The sequence below is a fragment of the Sarcophilus harrisii genome, chromosome 2 (assembly GCF_902635505.1).
Source record: "Sarcophilus harrisii chromosome 2, mSarHar1.11, whole genome shotgun sequence".
Classification (NCBI taxonomy): Eukaryota; Metazoa; Chordata; class Mammalia; order Dasyuromorphia; family Dasyuridae; genus Sarcophilus; species Sarcophilus harrisii.
In genome coordinates this window covers 379598504-379622464 of record NC_045427.1, presented here as the reverse complement: position 1 = coordinate 379622464, position 23961 = coordinate 379598504, and the positions used below count along the sequence as shown (strand labels likewise).

At 36.1% G+C, this 23961-nt stretch overlaps 1 protein-coding gene across 4 annotated transcripts in view; it reads right to left on the bottom strand.

The window, feature by feature from the left end:
- Positions 1-23961, bottom strand: part of SH3RF2 (SH3 domain containing ring finger 2) — a 160484-nt gene that overhangs the window by 77099 nt on the left and 59424 nt on the right. For all 4 annotated transcript variants that reach the window (XR_004232130.1, XM_031953477.1, XM_003756699.3 and 1 more), the window contains 3 exons: positions 20346-20615; positions 6542-6637; positions 907-1230 (listed from right to left, as the gene is read on the bottom strand). Coding sequence is in view for 3 of the 4 variants with exons in the window: in XM_031953477.1 (XP_031809337.1) it covers positions 907-1230; positions 6542-6637; positions 20346-20615 (690 nt within the window). In the remaining variant the exon portion in view is untranslated. The remainder of the gene's footprint in view (positions 1-906; positions 1231-6541; positions 6638-20345; positions 20616-23961) is intronic.

The following is a 23961-nucleotide window of genomic DNA, read 5'->3' as shown; positions in this document are numbered from 1 at the left end:
CTGAAATGAACAAATAAAGGCTGAACAAATACACACAGATTTTGGTATAGAAATTCATGAAATTAGACAGGGAAACAAGTGATTATGGGGAATATATGTTAAGAGGGAGGAGAATATCTAGGAAAAAATAGCCATAATCAAAACAAACCTCTAGATCCTGAAGCAGGGAATAAAAGGGAGAAAAAAGAAAACAATTTTATAAGGAGGTACTTTAGGCTGCTTCTCAGACCACAGAAATGGATGAACAAACTGTGGCAGTTGAATGTAATAGGATATTATTTCACAGTAAAAAAATATGAGAATTTCAGAGAATACAGAGTAAACTGACACAGAGTAAATTAGCAGAACAATTTAAGCAAGGATAACATTTTGCTTGACTCAATATTTTTACAAGGGCATTTTTCTTTCTTCTTGGTTAGTTGTGAGGAATACGTCAGAAGATCAGGTTGCCACCAATAGCAATACAAAAGAAAAAAAAGGCCAATGAAATACTTTTTTTTTAAACACACAGAAGAGAATAGAAGGAAATTCAGAAGGAAGACAAGGAATGTAGTTTTGAAAGTAGCACACAAAATTTATTTCATACTTTAAGAAATTCATGGGCTCATAAACTATATGTATGAAAATGATCTTTTTTGGTATTCAAATTAAAATAATTAAAATGAAAAGAAAAACATTACTGAATTTAGGGTAGCTTTTTGTCATTATATGGTCAATCAATGGATACCAAGAATACAACTACTAAAACGAGGGTAAGTCTACTATTTTCCAACATTAAAATGGGCCCTGATGCTTGAACAGGTTACGAATCACCATGTTAAACAAGAAACAAACACAACATTGTATTAATCATTTCCTAAGGTCCCAGTCTATCCCTAGTTTAAAATGTCAAATGTATTTTCTTACCTGGACAGGGCTGTTAGATGAAAGTTCTTTCTTCTCCAAATTCTGAGTTGACACAGAAGGATTGCTGGAGCTAATAAGCACAGGGGAGCCAATTTTTACCATTTGTTGCCCTGAAGATGAATGGACCATTCTGTTGAGGGTGTTCAAGGCTGTCATGATGGAGAATTGTCTTGGGTTCTTCCTTCTGGATTCTAAGGCTTGATTGAAGGCTGTTGAGTCTGCCACTTTGCTTCTAGGAGAAGAGGATGTCAGGGACATACTCTTTATATGGGATGACCGATGGCTTTTGCCCTTCTCTAACAGATGTCTTGCGGTGAGGTTTGGCTGGAATACAAAGAATTCAATGAAAATTGTGGTTCTGTCACCTTAGGGTTAAATTTAGAACTTAATTGAACTAGTTTCTACAGACCTTCCAAATCAAGGTTAAGTATTTGGAATTCTTTGAATTTGTTCCTTTTATTCCAGTGAAATAAATTCCCAGGATTCCATCCCCTACTAATGTACCAACAGTATTTATATTCACATTTAGGTTCTATCTAGATAAGCATAGCAAATCTGTACATTTGATCTTGGAACTAGGAACTTGGTACAGCAAAAACAATGCTGAATTTGGAGATCTAAACTTGGAGATATAGTATCCAAACTCAAATCTTGACTCGGTAATTTTGGGTAATTCAACTTTACTTCTAAAAGCTTCAGTTTCCTTATCTATAACAAAGCAGAGAGAAGGGATTTAGACAGATATCCTCTACAATATTTTCTACCTCTAGATCTAAGAAGTTATGACATTAATTCTTGAAGAGATGGGGTTAGGGTTGGGCAATTTTCAAAGAACAGACCAAGTCAATTTTTGTTTTCCAATCTTGGGCAGAGTTTCTAAAAGTATGCTATTGCTAAAATTCTTCCTCTTCTTCAGTGTAGACACCACTGGCAATCTTATAGCGCACAGAACAATGATGCAACTGTTTTCAAAAGAGTTCCCAGATACCCAAATACTTCACAGAAACAGAGGTAAATGTGATCATGACAATAAAATGATCAATTTTCCAAGTTGTCTCTGTGGCTTCTCTCATTGATATGAAACTATAAAAATGTTCTCAAATAGGTGATATTTCCTTGTTATTAGTTTGTAAGCTGTATGAGATGAGAGACCCAAGTCTGATCCAACCCAAACATAACAGATGCTTAACTATTTATTGTAGTTACTATTCTGTCTCTTTACCCTGAACATTCACAGGAATACACTTGGCTTCTTTTTAGGTTAAAATCCATTTCCTTAAATCTTCTCTTTTGAATCCCGTTGTTTCCCTTACCAGGGTAATTGGGGCTAAGTGACCTGCCTAGGGCCACAAAGCTAGTAAGTATTAAGTATCTGAAGTCATATTTCAAGTCAGGTCCTCCAGACTTCAGGGCTGGTGTTATATCCTCTGTGCCATTTAGCTGCCCTGATCATTGTTTTTAATCAGTTTATTCCTAACCTATCCATTCTTCAAGATCTAACAAGTATGAAACTTTCCCTACTCTTAACTCATTGTTTTTTCATTTTCTCTAGAAGACAATAACATTTATAGGTCAGTCATTTGTGTATTTAATCATACATTGTTTGGAGTGTTATTGTACCACTAATGTTTAGAAGTCCTTTCTATTAAATTAGATTCTAACTCTCTGAAGGGATGGCCAAGTGTTCTAACACAATTTTAGATACCAATTAGCCATTCATCATGCTTGAATTGAGTCAATCAAATTTATTGCCATCTGAAGTAAAATTATAATTGTAGAAATAAATTCCTTCTTTACAGGCTTAAACATTCTGTTCCTAGTTAAGGCCTCCTTTTAGCCCATAAAGGGGTAGAGTATTAAAAAATCTTTGGCCTTTGTCCATTTTGTTATTCAAAGGGGATAATTACACTAGTAAGGGGAATTAAAGAGTTAAGTATTTACTACTCATCTGAAAAAAAAATCTTTAAATTCTTTGAGCTCAGCAAAAGTAATATATTAAATTTGACAAGGATTTATTAACTACCCATTATACAAAAGACAAAAATTAGAACTATCTTTGATTAAGAATACAACACAGAATATATTGCAGATGATGTCCTTTTGCACTTCCCCTTCTCTATTTAGGTATAATCCAAGAAAGAAAAGAATGCATTAAAAAAAAAGCCAGCTTTTCCTAAAAGAGTCTTCACAAAAAATCAATGCTTTCTTTTAATTGTTTTTAATGATATGGGTGATTCAAAGTTCATTTGAAGAATTTTTAGCAAGTTCTAGTCTTAAGTAATGACAGAAGTCAAATGTAAGAATTATTTTAGCAAGTTCTGTTTAGATTTCAAGTATTTTTAAAAATCTGAATCTTGGAAGATAGCAATTACTCAGAAATATAGAGGTCTTTCTGCTAATTATAAGAATAGATATATGACTGATTTGATTATTTTTTTGAGTATTCTTCAAATTACTGATTTTGGAGGATAGGGGAATAAAAATGATTATAAAATATAATGACAAGATTTTAAAGACTGATGATAAGCTGTATGATGTTCTTCATTTGGGGGACATGAGAAAAGTCTTTATATGAAGTAATCAAGAAATTATTATTCAAAGGATTGTAAACATTTAGAAAGGGAAATAGTGAAGAGTTACCAATGTTGAACAAGAGTAAGATATGTCTAAAATTCTCTTTTAGACAAGTTATTATTGTCTTCTCTAGAGAAAGAACTAATGGTATCTGAATTCAGATGAAGGCACATTATTCACTTCTTTATTTTGACTTTTCTTCCACAAAATGACTAATATGGAAATATATTTCACATTATTGCACATGTATAACTTATATTTCAGGGAAGAGCTAGAAGAGGACAGAAATTGGAACTCAATAATTAATAAAATGTTATTTTTAAAAGATTTTTTTCTCTAAAAAAAGAGCCAGATTAATAGAATTATAGAAGGGGGGAATACTATAGAAAAAAATAATCATTTGTTAAGTATTTACTATGTGCCAAGCATTGGAGATATAATATATAAAAAAACATAACAGCCTCTACTATTTTATTTTTATTTTTTTTGCCGAGGCAATTGGGGTTAAGTGACTCGCCCAGGGTCACACAGTTAGGAAGTCTTAAGTGTCTGAGGTCGAATTTGAACTCAGGTCTTCCTGACTTCAGGGCTTATGCTCTATCCACTGTGCCCTTTAGCTGCCCCCAGCCCCTACTTTAAGCAGCTTTTATTCTACTGGGGGAAAGGGGGAGAGCCAGTAAATACGTTAATCAATCAATAAGCACTTATTAAGTACTTATTGTGTGCTATATACAGGAGAGCTGAAACGAGGGAGAAATTAAACAGAAATGTAGTTCAAAGAATTCAGTAATGAGTGAAGTAAAGATCAGAGACAAGAAATCAGAGTGTACATAACAATTAGTTGAAGTAATTCAGGATGTTAAGTCTGAAGAAAATAAGACTCATAGGGACATTATAGATGTCCTTTGTATTTGAAGGAATGTGGAATAGTCATGAAAACTTTTGCTTGGTTTCAGAATACAAAACTCCATGTAAGGACACTTTCTTAACAATCTGAGCAATTCAAAAGAATGGATGACTTCAGACTGTTATGCCTTGAGTTCTCTGTCATCAAAAGCTGAGGCTAAAGGATCAGATACCTCCTTGAAGGTGTTGCAAAGGGGAGTATTGTTTTGATCAGGGCTGGACTAAATATAAACTCTTTAGTCACACTCATTACATCCAAGTCAAATTCTAAAGGGATTAAGTGAAAAGTGATTCCTATAGTAAGTTCAATCAATCAATATTTATTCAGCACACACAGTATATCTACAATTATGTTAGGAATTATGGAAAAAAATATTAACCCCTCACAGACCTTATAGTCTCTTTGGGAATTTGAACACTAGAAAAATTAGTAATTCCAGAAAGTATATAATTTAGTATCCTGGAGTGAGAGTTCAGAGAAGGAAAAGATCATTAGCGGTCTGATAGAGAAAACTTCATGGAGATGGGTAGTACTTTGAAGGATGGTAAGATTTGAATGAATGGGAAAGAAGGGGAGAAGGCATTTCCCAAGAAGGGAATATATGAACAGAGGCATAATGTTGGCATTAGGCATGTGTGGAAATGTGGGTTGGGGAGTGGGCATGGGGTGATATAATGAAGAGACTGGCTTTATTGGAATAAGGGCTTCATGTTGGGGAGTAGTGAGAATTGGATTAGAGAGATAAAATGGGTCAAAATCATAGACTGCTTTAAAAGTTAGAGAATTTTCCCAGATTAATCTCCTCTCACTCTGGACATTCTAATCTTTCCAGAAAAAGCTTTTTAGCTTTACATAGTAGTTGTTGTTTCTGTTAGTTATTTCCAGTCACATCTGATTCTTCATGATCCCATTTGGGGTTTTCTTGGCAAAGATACTAGAGCGATTTGCCATTTTCTTCTCTAGCTCACTTTACAAATGAGGAAACTGAAACAACAAGGGTAAGAAGCTTTCTCAGGACCACACAGCTAGGATGTGTCTTATTTGAACTCAGGTCTTACTAATACTAGGTTGACATGTTATCCACTGCCTTTATGCAACTGTAACTACTTATATACGTTTATATGATATGTTTTTCATTACACGATTCTTGCTCCATATCTTCCTCTTCACCATTCTTGATTATCTTTATTTCATCTTTATTGAAATAAAAATCTTTTAAAGCAAGTTGAACTCTCTAAAACTTAATAGTTACTTTTATAATTTACCCAACAAAATGACCGAGTTCCCTTTTTATTACTACTACTATTAATAGCTAACTGGCATTTATATAGTGATTTAAATTTGCCAAATATCTCATTTTATCCTTAAAAACCCCAGAAAGTTAGGCATTATTATATTATTTTACAGATGAGGCTTGTTTTACAAACTAAGGCTGAGAGAAATTAAAGTGACATGCCCAGGGCCCACACAGCTGCTAAAGGTCTGAGACTGTGTGCAGATTTGAATTCAAGTCCAAATCCAGTGCTCTATCAAATGTGCTACCCTACATGCCTCATTTTGATTCTGGAATGAATCCCTCCAATCACCGTGGGGTTACAGAAGCATGAATTGGAAACAGGTATAACAATAGAACAATAATTATCCTGATATTGACTAGATCAAGTCTCGAACAAAAAGATGTCTTAATAGTCTTTGTATCCCATTTATTGTGTCCTGGCTTTGTACAGATAAGGACTGGTGATTTTATTGGGATAAGGAACTGCCAGGTAAAGAATCTCTAAGAGTTGACATCTTCTCTGCAATTTACAGGCTTAGAGAATTTATACTGAGAGATTAAATTTCTTGTTCAGGGTCACAGAGCCAGGAATAGAGACAAGTCTTGAATCCAGGGCTTCTTGACTTCAAGGTTGGCTCTCTATCCATCATACCATGCTGTCTCTCATTTTGTACACAGCACATTTTAAATAAATTGATGTTGTTGAATGAACGAATGGTCTTTTTTCCATCACCTCTTAGCTCTCAATCTAAAATAGGTAAAAATTCAGACAAAGGTTTGCACCTCTGCTATTGGGGAGAGGGTTAACATGGGGCCCCGATGCTGATTATTTAGCAGTTTCATGGGCTTAATTTAGATTTGGCTTCTACATCACTTACCTCTACAAACAAGATGGGGAAGATGCCGACTTTATCGCCTAATTTGCCTTCCGCCCAATTCTCATCAACTCTTCTAATCACGGTGATAACATCATCCTGAAAGAGAGAAAGTTTCATCCTCCACATTACCATCCAGCTTTGATGAGTGACAGATTATTTAATGTAGGCTCACAATGCCAGCTAGAGTACAAAGAATTTCAAACCTTTCACATATATGCCCACACAATATTTGGTTGTTCATTCAACAAACATTCACCCAGCTTTAGAGTAGATATATTACTCTCCCCGCACCCACATACAATATAGGGAGCAGCTGCTCCCATTCTTAAAGTTAAAATCAAATTGATTTAGGGTGAAGCAGGTAAGTTGGTTCTCCTTTAATGTCCTAAGAAAATGACCCAAAGCTATTATGTATTTTGCTTAGGGGTTGGCAGAAAGTTGGGGAATGACTTGGGAGAATGAAAGTGGAAATGGCACAAAAGAAAATTAACTCAGAAAGAATGGTTGGACCTGACCAAAAATGAAAGAGAAGAAATTTGAGCTGGAGGCAATGATTTAAAATGCTCTCAGGGATCTATTTTTAAAGTATCTAACAGTGAAAATTACCCCCAAAATATAGAAAAATGCCTAGATGCAGAAGCTATCATTACCCAACAAAGACAAACAAGATGAACTATTGATCCATGTGCTTAATTTCTCACATCTATAAAATCTTTATGAAAATATCCAAAGAAAAGAGGGAGCGCTTTTGGCTTTTTTTTTTGCAAATGATTTCCCACAACAGACCACATCTACAGGGTCACACAAATGACTAAGAGCTGTACAGAATACAAGATGTTATTTTTTTGTTCACTACCAAAAAAAACACACTCAACATGAGAGAGTGGATCCCAGCTCAACAAAGTGGTCCCTTGTACTTGGTGAGATCTTAAAAGGTTCTTTGATAGATAAACTTATTTATCAATTCTTTTGTTATAAATGACAAGTAAAGAAGCAAAGCAGGAGTACCTATGCTCACCCATGGTATTCACCAGTAAGAGTGCACATGAAAGGAATTCTGTATAGACAGTGAGGTCCTTCAAAGGTTCCTGTTAACGGCTGATATTTTGTTAACTGCATCATGACAAATATGGAACACTAGAGGATCTTGTGAGATTTAAAACCAATGAAAAAAAAATCAGTCAAGAAATCCAAACAAGTTTCTTCCCCATCACTGCATCCTTTCCATCTACTATATCTACAAATACACCTGTCTTTCTAATTCAAAACAAAAACAAACAAAAACATCCTTTGATTCTTTTGCTTTTAGCAACTATCATTTACCTCTCAGTTTTGGAGATTTTTAAAAAAGGTGTCTACAAATTCATTTATTCATCACCAATCTTTCTACAAGCTTTTGCAATACAGTTTTTACTCCTACCTCTCCAATGGAACTGCTTACTCAGAAGCTCAATAAATTTCCTCATAATTACTGACTCAGAATCTAAGTCTTCAGCCCTTTGACTTCTATGCAAAATCTAGTGATTACTGCCTAATACCCTATTTTTTTTCCAGTTTCTCCACCCCCTACCTCCTAATTAACTTCTTTCTTCCCTTTCACTCGGCATTGAAGTGTTAGAGCCTAAATGTGATGGATTTCACTGACATCAACTTGTCTTATTTCAGTTTCATCTTTCTCCTTCTAATTTCATCTTTCCACTCAAAGATATTTTATATATATATACATGCAAACATTATGCAAACATGAAATATAATATATTTGTTGATGGAGAAATAAATACAGAATTTCAGAATTGGAAATGAGAAATAGTGTGTTAGAATATATAATGTTAGAGCCAGAAGAAACTATGCCTCAATCATCTCACTTTATTAGGTTATTGTAAGGCTATGGAGACATACAGAGACTAGGTCACAACCATCCCAGAAAGGTTACTCAAACTGATAGAAACTGGTGAAAGTCATACTACATGTAGGTAGCTGGCAAAAAAGATTTTTTTCTCCTAAAATTTCCAGTTTCCTTTTATTCTATTTAGCTGCATTGCTTTTGTTTGTGCAAAAACTTTTAAATTTGATGTAACCAAAATTATTCATTTTACATCCTGTTACACTCTCTATCATGTATTTGGTCAAATTCATTCCTTATTTATAAATCTGATAGGTAAAATCTTCCATATTCTCTCTCTCTCTTTCTCTCTCTCTCTTCATATATATATATATATATATATATATATATATATATATATATAAAAAACAGATTTACAGTGGTATTTACATACACATACATGTGTGAGTGTGTGTTAATACAACTGTAAATCTGTTTTATTCACTGAGCTATGTTATCGTTCAGTTATTTCAGTTGTGTCCACCATGGTGTGACCCCCATTTGGGGTTTTCCTTGGCAAAAATACTGCAGGGGTTTTCCATTTCCTTCTCCAGTCCATTTTACAAAGGCAAACAGGGTTAAGAGTCACACATCTCTTGGCTGAGACAAGATTGGAACTGATGAAGACCAGTCTTGCTGATTCCAAGCTCAGTGTTTTGTCCACTATGCCACCTAGTTGCCATTGCTAGGCTATGCTGCCTGGCAAAAACAATAGCAGCAACAACAATCATAGCATATATTGATATAGTGTTTTGTTTTGCAAAGAAAGTACTCTCCTCACAACAATTCTGTGAGGTAAGTTGTACATATGGTTTTATCCCCATTTTTTAGACCAGAAAACTGAGGTTTACCTATGGTCACACATTTGGTAAGTGAAGGAGCTGGAACTTAACTCTCTTTAACTTGAGAACCTTGAATTGCTAAGGTTTTTGGATTCTGACTCCAGGCACAGATAGGCACAAAGTAAGAATATTAAATGGTGCATATAGAGGACCATTTTGGCTGTATTCAGACATCAACCTTATTCTATTGTCCACTTTCTTGAGCCTTGAAATTTCACCTTTGGGATGCTCTGAGAGGTGAATTTTCATATTATTTTGACAGGAACCAGAGCTCCAATGCTTGGCCATCTGCACAGTATGCTGCCACACATACTTCATCCTTTCCCCCCCCCTTCTCCCCATCTCCCTTTACATGTTGTCTTCTCCTATTACCATGTTATCTCTTGGAAGGTGAAGAACTGCCTTGCTTGCTTTTATTTTTAACCCCAGTGCTTAGAACAATGCGGGACCTAGTAAGTACTAAAGAAATTTCCTTCCTCCCTTCCTCCCCTCCCTCCCTTCCCTTCCCTCCCTCCCTCCCTCCCTCCCTTCTTCCCTCCCTCCCTCCCTCCTTCCCTCCTTCCTTCCTTCCTTCCTTCCTTCCTTCCTTCCTTCCTTCCTTCCTTCCTTCCTTCCTTCCTTCCTTCCTTCCTTCCTTCCTTCCCTCCCTCCCTCTCTCCCTCCTCCCTCTCTCCCTCCTTCCTTCCCTCCCTCCTTCCCTCCCTCCCTCTATCTCTGTCTCTCTCTATCTCCTATCTAGGTAGCATAAATAGCTTTCTAGATGGTATGATTTAAGAACCAATCAAGCATGTTTTCCTGCTTCCAAATATCAATCCTGCTTATTGTCTGTCATTACATCTTTATAACTTTATTTTTACAAAAAGGAAAGAAAGTAGTGCTAATAGGGAAAGTGGGAAAGAGCCAAAGATCTTTTCTATTTGCCCTTGGGGTAAAACCAGAATATATAGAATATGAAGCTATTTTGAAATATGGATGTTTTCTAGACTGAGAATTTGTTTACTCTGTCAGTCAATAAATATTCATTAACTTTCTACTGTATGCTAATGGATGAGTATCCCTCCACTCAAAAAAAGTACAAAAGTCTGCCCCTGCCCTGAAGAAACTCACAATATCAAGTGGAGCAGACAACAAGCAAACAAATATATACAAAAAAGCACAAATAAGAAATAACAGGAAAGGTATTAAGAACACTCAGGAAAAACTTTCTGTACAAGATGAGATTTTACTTGGGACTTAAGGGATGCTATGGAGATCACTGGACAGAGATGAAGAAACAGAGCAGTCCAAGCTGGCCAAGGGAAAACTAGAGAAAATGCCTGAAGGTGAGAGATGGAGCATCTTGGTGGAACATCAGTGTAGGTTCTGAAGTAATTTGTACTATTTATACTTTTTTTGGAGAAGGGTTGAATACCAATTCTCTGACAATTCTGAAAATTCTTATGTGGGGGACTTTTCCTGGTCTGCTACATGTAGGAGCCTTGATCCTATTCCTAAGTTAAGTTTTATTGTACTTCTTTTTGTACTTAATAAAACAAATAAATAAATCCTAGGTTTCACCAGTGAGGAGAGTACTTCCTCAGCTCATGCAGATTATGATTTTTCTATAACTTGGTGAATGTCTTCTGAGTTATTTGGGGCCACAAAAAAATTCATCACCTAGTATCTAACCTCTTTAAATTTACCTAAGCTGTTCTACAGAGAGCTATAACCTCATCCTACTTCTCTGTGATAATAATGGGAAATAAAAGAGACATGAGGGTCAGCACCAGGCTTATACTTAAAATTTTTCTAGATTATTTGAACTTGTCAGAGCTAGTAATCTACTACTTTGAGACCACAGCGTGAACCCATTCTTTCATTTAACCAAAGAAGCATTTAAGAGACATCTCCATAGTGGAGATGGTACTATAGTCTAAAAGACCCGAGTTCATATATCCTGCCTCAGACATTAATAGCTATGTGACTGGACAAAATGACAAAATTCTGTGTCCCAGATTCCTCACCTAGTAAGTGGAGGGATTGTATTAGTTTCTAAGGTCCCTTCTAGCTCTAAATTTATGATACTAGGATCACACTAAGTCTTAATAAATCATAAAATCATAAGGTCATAGATATAAAAACTTACAGGGAAACTTAAAGGTCATCTACTTCAACCCTTTAATTCTGACAGATAAAGGGATCTGGGGGGCACAGAGATGTAAAAATTGCCTTTAGGTCACAAAGCTAATATTGTGTGAGGCGCTAAGGCTACAGACATACAACAGTCCCTACCCCTGAGGAGTGCCAGAATGAGGCATATTGGAAAAAGACTATGAAAGAATCTACTTGCAAATTTAAGGACCAGCACAGCCACCTTCCACATCTTAGAGAAATCAGGAAATCAGCATTGAAATGCCAGGAAATTCATGCAATCCACAATTTCTGAATAGAGGGTACAAGAAAGTTATCAGATCTTAGGACTATGAAGAGGAAAACTAGTTTCTATTGATGTGGATGTGGGAATAAAATTATCAAACAAACTACCTTTTCTGAGTCACTAAGTTCAAGTGGAGCCAGATTCTTGTTTAGTCTGCTTTGGTTTGATCTACTCAAAGATGTTTGGCAAAGGATTTGAAAAAAAGGCACAAAAACCTAAGGGAAATAACTCACATTTTCATTTCTCTGAATGAACGTGAAACTTTGGGGAATGAGCATAATAAAGGTTAAATTCCTGCAGGAAAGTATTCCAGTTTTGTGTGAAATGGCTATCACTTGCAAACTGGTGGAAATTTATCAGCGAAAATATTTTCCATGAAAATTCTACTGGGAAAAAACTTTTAGAACCAGAAAAGAGATCTAATTTTACAGATGAAGAAACTGAAGAATTGTGAGAGATTAAGGAAATTTGCCCCAGGTCACATAAGTTAGTGTTGAAGGCATAACTTGAATGCAGGTCTTCTTGCCTCTAAATCTTGCACTTTATGCATTATACTACCATGGACTTAGGGGTTTTAGCTTATTGCTACATAAGGTCCTGTTGAGATGACCCAACAACTCTGTTCTCCCAGTCACCTCTGCTACATGATGTTCCTTGGTTATTTGTGTAATACAACTCGCCCAAATCATAGAGATGAGGGTAAGCCCTCGGGAAAAAATATTCTTTCCCCAGGAATTCTCTATCTATCCTTCAATTCTTACAAGTATCCTGTGTTATTCTTGCTCTTTTCCTTCTACTTCTTTAACCTACTATCTTCCTTCTCTCACCTCTCTCTATTCATGTACTCAACTCCCTCCCACTCATCCAAATAGTTCTGCATCCCACCTAATTACTTTTTTTTGAAAGTGTAAAATTTTTGAGAATATAAATTATTAGAGAGGAAAGAGGTCGTATTATATTTTTATGTATTATTTTACATATTAGCTTATGGGCCACCACATTCTTCAAGAAACCTTTCCTCATACCATTCCTTGAGTATATATTTGGGTTGTATATGTTTCTTTTTTTTAATTTTTATTAAAGCTTTTTTATTTACAAAACATATGAATGTGTAATTTTTTCAACAATGACCTTGCAAAACATTTTTGTCCAAATTTTCCCCTCCTTGCCTCCAGCCCTCTCCTAGACTGCAGGTAGTCTAATGTTGTATATGTTTCTAATATGAATGGTATATGTGGATCTTTGTGTATGTGAAAGTATCGATGTTCCCTAGGTGTCAGTGTGTACTGAATATTTTTCATTTCAGTTCAACAGACATTTAATTTTCGGTTATGTGCAAGGCTCTGTGCTAGGTTCTGGAAATGCACAAATGAGATAGCCCTTGCTTGCAGGAGCCCAGTGGCAAGATATAGGTCAAGAGACTGGTGATGGTCCTAAATGCTGTGGGAGTGGAAGGATGGCACATGTGTATTAAATGTGAATAATCTGTAGCTGTTAATAGACAAGGAGTAGAGATGATGAAGATGCTGTTGGTTGTGTGCAATTAGCTGGTGATTAGTCCTATTTACAGATAGTTTGTCTTGGTGAATTATTTATATGAGAGAAGCAGCCTGGTATAGTAGAAAAAACGTTGAACATGGAGGTATAAGACCTCAGTTCTAATCCTGGTTGTATCACTTAGTAGCTGTGGGACCTTAGTTAATATTTCACTTTTCTGAGTCTCAGTTTCTTCATCTGTAAAATAAAGGATAATATTTGCACTACCTACTCCAAAGGACTCATAGGACCAAATGAGAGACGTATCAAGTGAAGTGCTTTATAACTATAAAGAGCTATTAAAATGTGAGTGATTGGGATATGGAACTGAAATGACATGTTTTATTTTAGGCTTAACTTACATTGTATTGGCTCTGGCCTCCCTTGGAGAGCTGGCAGCACTAAAGTAAAAGTAAATGGGGCTTCCTCTGAAAGTTGAGGCAACATATTAGTCATTTAACAAGGGAGAACAAAGGCAGTAATAAAATAAAATCATATGGTTCCAAATACATGGAAGATGGAGCAATGAAAAATGAATTTATAGGCTATATGCCCATGTTAATGGGAGAGACAGAAAATCTTTGTTTTTTTACAGGAATTGAGCGCAGATTGATGCTAGAGAAAATACCTTGAAGAGAACAAGGAGATCCATAGCTCAGTCCAGCAATGGGAATCCAAGTGAACTTCTATGACTCAAAATCTGTCTCCTGTCCTGAAACCTTTGAGCTCTCTCTATCCATTGTTACTTTCCCAGGGGCCCTGAAAAATGTCCCAATAATTCTGATTCTTGATATCCCAATAATTCTGATTCTTAAAATGCCCTCAAGCTATTTTATACCTTTTTCTTTTCCACACTTAGAAAAAACCACTTATACTTCTTAGCTCCATTTCCTCTCCTCCCATTCACTTTTCAAAGGTGCCAATCTGTTTTTGCTGCTCAATTGAAACTTCTTAACAATGTCTTCTAACAGATTAACAACAATCTCTTAATTGTTTATTCCCTGGGCCTATTTTTAGTCCCCACCCTTCTTGAGCCTCTCTATATGGCTTTTGGCAGTGTTGGCTACTCCCTTCCCCTAAATATTCTCTCATCAGTGGCTTTTCATGATACTGTTCTATTTAGGTTCTCCCCACTACCAATTTGATGCTGTCTTCTCCTTTGCTGGATCCATCTATTTCCCACCTCCCTAACCATGGGTATTGCCCCATAAAGCTTTGTCCAGTATTCTCCTCTCTCTATACTCTTTTTCAGTCATCTCATCACCTCTCAGGTCCAATTACCATCCCTAGGCACATAACTCCCAGATTTATGAATTTAATCTCTCCTAAATCTCAGTAAAGCCCACAGTATCAAATATTTATTGGACATTTCAATCTGGATGTCCTTAGGCATCTCAAATTCAACATAACCAAAATGAAACTTGTTATCTTCACCCATTAAATACACTCACCCTTCCAACTTTTTGTTTTTTGCTGTGGGTATTACTATTCTTCTGTTCACTCAAGTTCATAATCTTGGATTATTACTCCAATCTTCCCTCTCCTCCCTACTTTTCAATCACAAAACTTGTATTTTACCCCCACATTTCTCATATCTATCTCCACTCACATTGCCAGTACCCTCATTCAGACTCTCCCCATATGCTGCCTAAATTATTATAGCAGTCTTCTTATTTGGGAGGCAGTTAAATAACTCAGTGAATAGAGTAGCTGGACTTGAAGACAAGAAAACGAGTTCAAACGTGATCTTAGTCACCTTATTGGCTATGTGACTCTGGGTAAAACGTCATTCAACCTCATCGCTGGAAAATCTTTATACTGCAAAATTGAATCCGCTGTAATGGAATATTATTATTCTATTAGAAATGATTTGCAGTCTGACTTTGGAAAGGCCTGGAAAGACTTACATGAATTGATACTGAGCGAAGTGAACAAAACCAATAGAACATTGTTCACAATAACAAGATTATGTGATGATCACCATGGTAGACTTAGCTCTTTTCAACAATGCAATGAATTCAAGGCAATTTCAATAGACTTGGGATAGAAAATTCATCCACATTTAGAGAGAGAACTATGGAGGTTGAATATAGATTAAAGCATAATATTTTCACCTTTTTGGTTTCTCTCTCTCTCTCTCTCTTTTTTTTTTTTTTTTTTGCCTTTTAGTATGATCTTTCTTGAACAACATGACAAATCTGAAAATATGTTTTTTCTTTTTTTTTTTTTTTAAAACTTTTTATTGACAGAACCCATGCCTGGGTAGTTTTTTTTTTTTTTTTTTTTTTTTTTTTTTTTTTTTTTTTTTTTTTTTTTTAACAAGCATTATCACTTGTGAAAATATGTTTAAAAGAATTGCACATATTTAAACCTATATCAGGTTGCTTTCTGTCATGGGAAGGGGAAAGAAAGGAGAAAAATTTGGAATACAAAGTTTTACAAAAATGAATGCTGATGATAAATGTGGAAACATGTTTAGAAGAATTGCACATATTTAATCTATATTGGATTACTTGCTGTTTAAGGGAGGGAAGAGGTAGAGGGGAAGGGAGAAAAATTTGGAACACAAGTTTTATAAGGGTGAATGTTGAAAACTATTTTTGGATGTATTTTGAAAAAATAAAAAGCTATTATAAAAATGAATGAGGAAAACTATTTTTACACGTATTTGGAAAAATAAAATAACATTGAAAAAAATTAAAAAGTAAATAAAATTTAAAAATGTAGATTGAATCTGACTCAGTACTCATTTCTTATCTGTATCCTCTGCCCCTCTGATTGAACTTTCTGACTAGAGGACAGGGCCATGGGCTCCATGGCATCTATTTGATCTTGAGAAGAGAATAGTATTCTCCCTGTTTTTCACCTGCAACACTGGAGTATATCAAATTATAAAGTGCATGGCATAGTGTCCTGCACATAATAGGCATATTAAACAAATGGTTGCTTTCTTCCACCTGTTTGCTTTGCTTCAGATCTCTCTCCTCCTCAATCCATTGTTCACACAAAACTGCCAACATAATTTTCTTAAAGATACAAGTCTGATAAATAAATTCCAATTCCCCTGCTCCTTAGCAACTTTTAAGTGTCTCCCCACCACTTCTAAAATAAAATACAGACTTGGCACTGAAAGTTCTCACTATTTACCTCCCAATTACACTTCCAAGTACATTCTTCCCCTTCAAACATTTTAATTCTAAGCAAATGTTCCTTCCTGCAATTCCCTGAATTCAGCATTCTAATCTCCTATTCTCAGTACCTTTTGAAGAAGCCACCCCTCCACCCCCTTTCCCCTTCCTTCACACTGCCTGGAAACACACTTTCTCACCCTCTTCATCTTAGAATCTCTTCCTTCCTTTCAGGCTTACCATATAGATAACTATTGGGAAGTCTTTCCTGGTTCCCTTCACTGATGATATTTTCTTCCTTCTTCAAATTATCATGTATATATTTAGCTGTTTATATGTTGTGTATCTCTCTAGTACTACTTGAAATGCTCCTGAGATTTTTTTGCTTTGTCTTTGTAGTTCCAGGGTCTTGTGTACACCGGGTGATTAATAGATGCTTTCTGGCCTGTAAGATATGTACTATATTTTCTTGGCTCAGCCTACATCAATTGTCCCCTTGGTGTTTATGGATGTATAGTTTTCTGGTGTGCCTCATTTTTCATCCTCTCCTAAATGAAGTTAGTGACAACAGAGATATAGGTACAGTCTGTCAACTAGAAGAACAAAATATGATTGTATTTTATTTCATTTCATTTTCTTTTCCCCAGTGAAGGCACCCACACCGCCAGGTATTGGTTTTTCTACCCGAGGGCCTGCCTGGGTTGCTTTGCCCTTAGTAGAGCAAACTTCTTTTGCAGCAAAGCATCTTTCCTTGGATAACATTTCCTTTAAGGAAAGATAATTACAAGCCTGGTTATAGCTATGGAGTTATGGGGCAAATGGAAGAGAGGTTGTCTGACCTACCCCAAACCTGGAGAGGATTTAAACAGAGAGAATTGGAATAAAATTGACTATACTCGGTGCCTTAGGAATCATTTATACAACTGGTAGCTCTGAATTCATGATGCAGTGGAACTCCTCATTATCTTCAACCCTTTCTCTATATCAAATCCCTTAAGTTTCTTTTAATTAAAGATTCCTAGGGAGGCATTTAGGATCATAAATTTAGCTTGGGAATTGACTTGAGAGACCATCAAATCCAACCTCCTCCTCACCCACCCATTGATAGCCAGGGAGACAAAAGTTTAGAGAGATTAACTAACTTCCTGAAGGGTCACACAGAGTCAAGAGTTTGAACTGAGGTCTTCCTTGTTCTAAGTCTTAATTCTGGAGCACTCCTGGAGTATTTGGTAATCAGGAGTGCCATGATAATTTCTGCAAACTGACTGCCCTCAATGATGGCCATCTTGATAAGGTGGCCTTATAAACATGGTGCCTAAATTGGTGACTAGATCACAGGATTATCCCATTTTGTTCTGCATCTAAATAGGATCCATTTATTTTAATACAGAAAGGTAGGAAAGTTTCCCTGTCACTGGTTCTCCTTTTTCTTTAGGTCTTCCATACATGAATAATTGAGCCCAGCCTTGATACTCACATCTCAAGAATTTGCCACATTTTGTTATGATCCAGGATCAAAATCTTTAGTTTAGTCAATGAGACAGAAGTAAAGATTTACTGGAACTCCCTTATATATGAAAGCAATTTGGTCTCTGGTTCTTCTACCTCTTCAAAAATCAATCTGCTCTTTTGATAATACTCAGTTCACATATTGCTGAAGCTTAAAAACACCTTAAGCATAACCTTGCTGGAATGTGAAATGAGTGTAACTATTCAATTCAAACCTCCTTTGGCATTGTCCTTTTTTAGGACTGGAACACAAATTGATTTCTTCTAATCTAGTGGCCACTGCTGAGTTTTCCAAATTTCCTGGCATATTTAGAATGTACCACTTTGACAGCATCATCTGTTAGAATTCTAAATAGCTCAGCTAGAATTCTGTCACCTCCACTAATTATATTATTAGGAAGACTTCTTGAAAGCCACTTGATTTCATTCTCCAGAATGTCTGGCTCTAGATCAGTAACCACACCATTGAAGTTATAGGTGGTATTAAGATCTTTCTTGTATAGTTTTTCTGCATATTCTTGCTACTTCTTAATTCTTCTGTCTCAGTTAAGTTCCTAGGTTTTTATCTTTTATCATGCCCATTTCTGTATGAAACATGCCCTTACTATTTCCTTATTTCCTTGAAGAGTTCTCTAGTCTTTCCCATTCTACTGTTTTCTTTTACTTCTTTACATTGCTTATTTAAGAAAACTTTTCTATAAAAACTTTTTCCTAAGAAAACCTCGTTATTCTCTGAAATTCTGCATTCAACTGGGCACCTCTTTTCATTTTTCCCCTCCCTTCTGTAAAGATTCATCAGATAGCCATTTTGCTTTCTTGCTTTTCTTTTTCTTTAAAAGAATTTTTTTGCTGCCTCCTACACAATATTTTATATTTCTGTCCATAGTTCCTCAGATATTCTATTTACCAGATTCAATGCCTTAAATCTATTTGCTGCTTTCACTTATATTCATAAAAGATGTTATTTATGTTATACTTCTGTGGTCTGATGGTTTTCTCTATTTTCTTGAATTTAAATTTGAATTTTGCATTAAGTTCTCTATTTGAGCCACAGTGACCTTTAAGTCTTATTTTGACTGACTGTATAGAGCCTTCCCCACCTTTGGCTGCAAAATATATAATCAATCTGGTTTCAATATGTCCATCTGGTAATGTCTATGTGTAGAGTCACCTTTTGGGCTGTTGAAAAAGAGGGTTTGCTAAGACTAACAAGTTATATCTTGACAAAACTCTATTAGTCTCTGCCCTGTGCTTCATTTTGCACATCAAGGCCAAACTTGTTTGCTATTCCAATTATATTTTGCTCTTCTACTTTGTCATTTCAACCCTTTATGATGAATGTGACATTCTTTTATTTATTTATTTTTTGGTTTTATTTCTAGAAGATGTTGTAGTTCTTCAGACTGATAAGACTTACAGACTGATCAGTTTTGGTCTCTGGGATCAGTGGCTGGAATGTAGACTGGAATTACTATGATGCTGAACGGTTTGCTTTGGATTCAAATAAATATCATTCTTTCATTTTTAACATTATATTACAGTACTGCCTTTCTCACGTTTTTATTGACAGTAAGGACTACTGTATTTCTTCTAAGGGATTCTTATCCATAGTGGTTATATAATGATCACTTGAATTAAATTCACTCATTCCCATACATTTAATTGCACATATACCCAAAATATCGATATTTAATCTTTCCATCTTTAGTTTGATCACATTACCTTGGTTTCTGTACTAATCACTATGCTTTTGTCCTTTTATGGAAGTTGTTTACTCCTGTTTTTTAAAAAGTAATACTGCAGTTTGTTTGAATCAGGCCTTGTTGACTTACTGTGCCAAATAAAAGACTTTTACTTTTCATTTTTTGAATTTGTCTTCAAGATTTCTTTTAATAGAGATAATTATGCTTTTTCTTAACTGATTTGGTAATATCAAGTTAATTTTGTAATTTCATATAGCACTGTATTTTCCTTCTAGGAACCAGATTTCAATTTTACCATCAGATAAATGGTAGTACCTTGGGCTGGTTACATTTTAGACATGTCTAGAGACTCCTGGGCATTTAAAATAATGTCTTGTATGACAATTGTTAGTCCTTTCCGAGTGTTCTGGAGCCAACTAGAACCAGTTTTGTCTGTCTTTAGCCCATTATAAATTTTCAGTGTGAGCATTTACACCTCGAAGAGCAGCAAAATATAAATCAGTACTTATTTTAGAATTCTGTTGATTTTTAGATTAAAGTCATGAGGAAAATGTTAATAATGCAAATTAAATGTAAAAGTGTGTGGGCATAATTTTATCAGAAAATGGGTTATTAATATTTCTCAATATACCTTTGCCCATCTACCTAGACAATTTCAGTTTCAGCTTGCCTGAATGACTATTCTACCAGTCAATCATGCCTCTCCCTTTTTAGGAAAAAACAAAACTCCTTATTAAAATAACAATATAAACTTAATATATTACCCTCTTCCCAAACTACTCCCTTACCTTTTGGAAAGTCAGACAGTTTTGGTTTTCATTTTTGTCCTTATCTTTCAAATCAAAGTTGTAAAGAGCCCGACAGAGTGGGGGAGGTTGTGGAAGCTGCTTAATAACCTCCACTGAGCTGGTGGGGAAAATTCCACTGATGCCATTGATCTCTCCCTGGTACCAATTTTCATCAAGTTGTCTTCGAAGGAGGATGATATCTCCCTTGTTGAACCTTAGGTCATTTGGGTTCTGCCCTCTATAATTGCATAGGGCTTTTGCTCTTGGCACCTGTGGGTAGACAAAGTAGAAAATTCTTCATCTGACTTACTTGAGAGAGACACAGAGAGAGAGAGAGAGACACACACACACACACACACACACACAGACAGAGAGAGAGATGGGGGGGGGGAGAGGGGAGAGGGACAGCATGGTGAGATAATATGTAATTTGATCTGATAATGTTCTAATCTTGACTAACTTTACTGAGTCTGTGACTTTGAGTAAATCACCTAACTCCCCATATCAATTTTCCCCATCACTAAAATGTAGATAATTATATGGTTTACCTTCCTCATGGGTTACTAGAAGAGTAATTAAAATAACAGATATAGAAGGATTTTGAAAAAATTATGTAGTACTCTAGAAGTTCTATTATTTTTTTCCTGCATGCTTGACTGTTTTAATCACTGTAAAGTCTGAGTCAACCAGTCATCACTCAGTCATCCATCAATGTAGTCACAATTTTTTAAACTGATATTCTTCTATTGAGAGATATTAAACTCCCATTGATTAGACTTTTTTTGGCGAAGTTTGGCAACTCAAATGGGGTTTTTTAGAGATCCTTCCAGTGTAATAGGTAAATTTATTTTATTTTAAATTAACTTTCTTATTTTATTTCTATTTTCCAGAGTGAGATGGTGAAATAGTCTGATTTCATGCCAGATATTCTGGTTGCTTATAAAAGAAGTGTTGGAAGGTATTGACTGAACTCTTCTAAGGAACTCATGAATCCGCCATGATTATTTCAAAAGGAATTTTGAACAACTCTCGGTGACTTAGGGATATAGAAAAACTTGAAAATTCACTTTGCAGATTGGATTAGGTAGTTGCACTTTTCTATCAAGCAAGCTCCTGGAGAGACAGTGACAGCTAGAGCCCAGGGAGCACAGGCAGGGAAAGAGCAAAGGAACTGGGGACAGGAGGAGTGGAAGGGGTGGAGGGAATCTAGGAGAGTAAACCAAGTTGAACAGGTTCAGTCATCTGTGCACACAGCCAGCTACCTTATAAAGCCACTCCTTATCCAGAAAAGCTGTGGACAAAAGCAAAAATGAGAGCAGGGGATTTCCAGGGGCTGAGGCAAATCTGCTAGTTACAGAAGGAAATAACAGATGTAAAATGAACTGCTGTAGAATCATTTTAGTAACTGTCTTAATGCTCTTTTCTCTTTGTCTCTCTAGTGATTAATATACATTCATTCAGCAAACTTATAGTCCTAAGCCTCAATCATGTATGGACAACTAGGTGGCTCAGTGATAGAGCCCTGGTCCTGGAGTTAGGAAAACCTGATTCTAAACCTAGCCTCTGACACTAGTTGTGATGGGCCAGTCACTTCACTTGTTTGCCACTGAAGGAGGAAATGGCAAGCCATTCTAGCGTCTGTCGAGAAAACCCCATGGACAGTATTGGTGTCAGACAAAAATGAACAACAATAATGGGTGGATCATCAATTTAGTGCTTGGGAAGACAGAAGTTAGGAAATGACAAAGTCCCTGCCCTTATGGAAGTTGCCCTCTAATAGAGAGATAAGACCCAAATAACTTTTAATAGATATTACCCAATAAGCACATAGGAGGAGTGTAAAGGAAAATGCTTTATGAAATTTGAGAAGTAAGGTTGCGGATGAAGTGGCAATCAAGTTAATCTGAACAAGAGAGGAAGGATATTTTTCTTTTAGTCATTTATTACAAGGCACCTAGGAGATGATGAAGGCTATGGTTCATAGTAGAGAGAGTGGTAGCCTGGGAATCATGAGATAATAAAACTAGAGCTGGAAAAACTTAGAGATCATCAAGTCCAAACTTCTTCACTGAGAGAGGAGCTTACTTCATCGAGGTCACCAGAAAATCTTGATCTGAATTCTTGCCCCAGATATTTACTTGTTCATCTGGTAGCAGATCACTTTCAGACTTGGTTTCCTCATCTGTAAAAAGCTTCTACCTTATAAGATTATAAGTTTCAAATCAAAAAATATAAATGCTTTTTATGACTGACCTCTTTAAGCCTCAGTTTCCTCATCTGAAAAATGTGGATAATACCAATAGTATCTACCTCAAAGGTTGCTGGCAAAGGCTCAAGTGAAATAATAATACTAAAAGCTAATATTTATATAGTGCATTAAAATTTTTGTAATGTGCTTTATACATGATCTTATTTGGTAATAGAAATTTTTATGATGCCTATAGATATTACTTACTATCATCTACCATCTTAGGGGTACTTAGTCAAAAAGGACTTGCAAAAGAGGTGCTTAATAAATGCCTATTGAATAAGCTACCCAGCTGTATTTGGCCCACTCCTACCCAAATCACAATGCCAGAATGGAGTTTTAAGAGGATGTGGGGGGACAGCCAAGGAAGCTCTTTCCCTTTCCCATTCTGAAAATGATTGCAAGTGCAGGTGGCACACGTGGTTTAATGACTGCTGAGCAATTACACCCCCAACTCAAATTTCAGAAAATGTTTAAGATTCTTTGAAGATGCTTGAACTTTGAAATCCCCAGGTAGAATTAATAGCAATACCACCTCCAAATGCAGCTGCCATCTCCTCTTCTCTCCCACCCCCCTCAGTATGGAGTTGGAGTTGTGTTAAATGAATTTCTGCTTGCTATTTTTAATGTGAAAATTCTATTCATTGGTTCAAGCATCAGTTTGGGCAGTCTCTCCCCTGGGTCACTCAAGCCCATCCTCATCCTTGCAATGATGCTTTCTTTTTCAAGCTACAGAAAGAAATCAGGGCATGAAACGAAAGCCACTTAACATGGCTTTTCATCACAAATTCATCCAGGGCTGTGCCTTGTAATGGAAATGCATCTCTGGAGCCCTGGCAATTTGTTCTCCTTGCTGCTGAGACTATTAGCATGAATTATTTAACTCCTAGGCCCTCGAATAAAAGTCAAGCACCCGAAGAGACTCAGATGGCTAATTCTATCCCATCCTAAATGGTTTCTCTAGGGGAAATGGCTCAAAGACCCCAGTAAAATATCACCTGATGTATTGTTTATAACTTTTTTTATTGTCTGTAATTGTTTTCTCTCCCCACTTCCACGAAGGTTCCCAGTCAGAGAGTCACCAAATTGCCTTTCTGTCATTCTCACACATGGAAGCTGTCCAAATTGAAGTTTAATGTGTGTCTCGAATGGAAGTGGCATTCCTTGCTGAGGCCACAACCAGTAATGATTTAGTGCTGAATTTGTTCAGGGGGTTCTGGTCCCTACCTAATTTGCTCACTAGGAGAGGATGAGGAGATATCACTGAGGATGGCAATATGGTATTCTCTTGCTCTCTTTTATAGCAGTAGGAGGACTGTGAGTATAGAATATTACATATACTATTAGACATAGTTAATATTTTGGTTG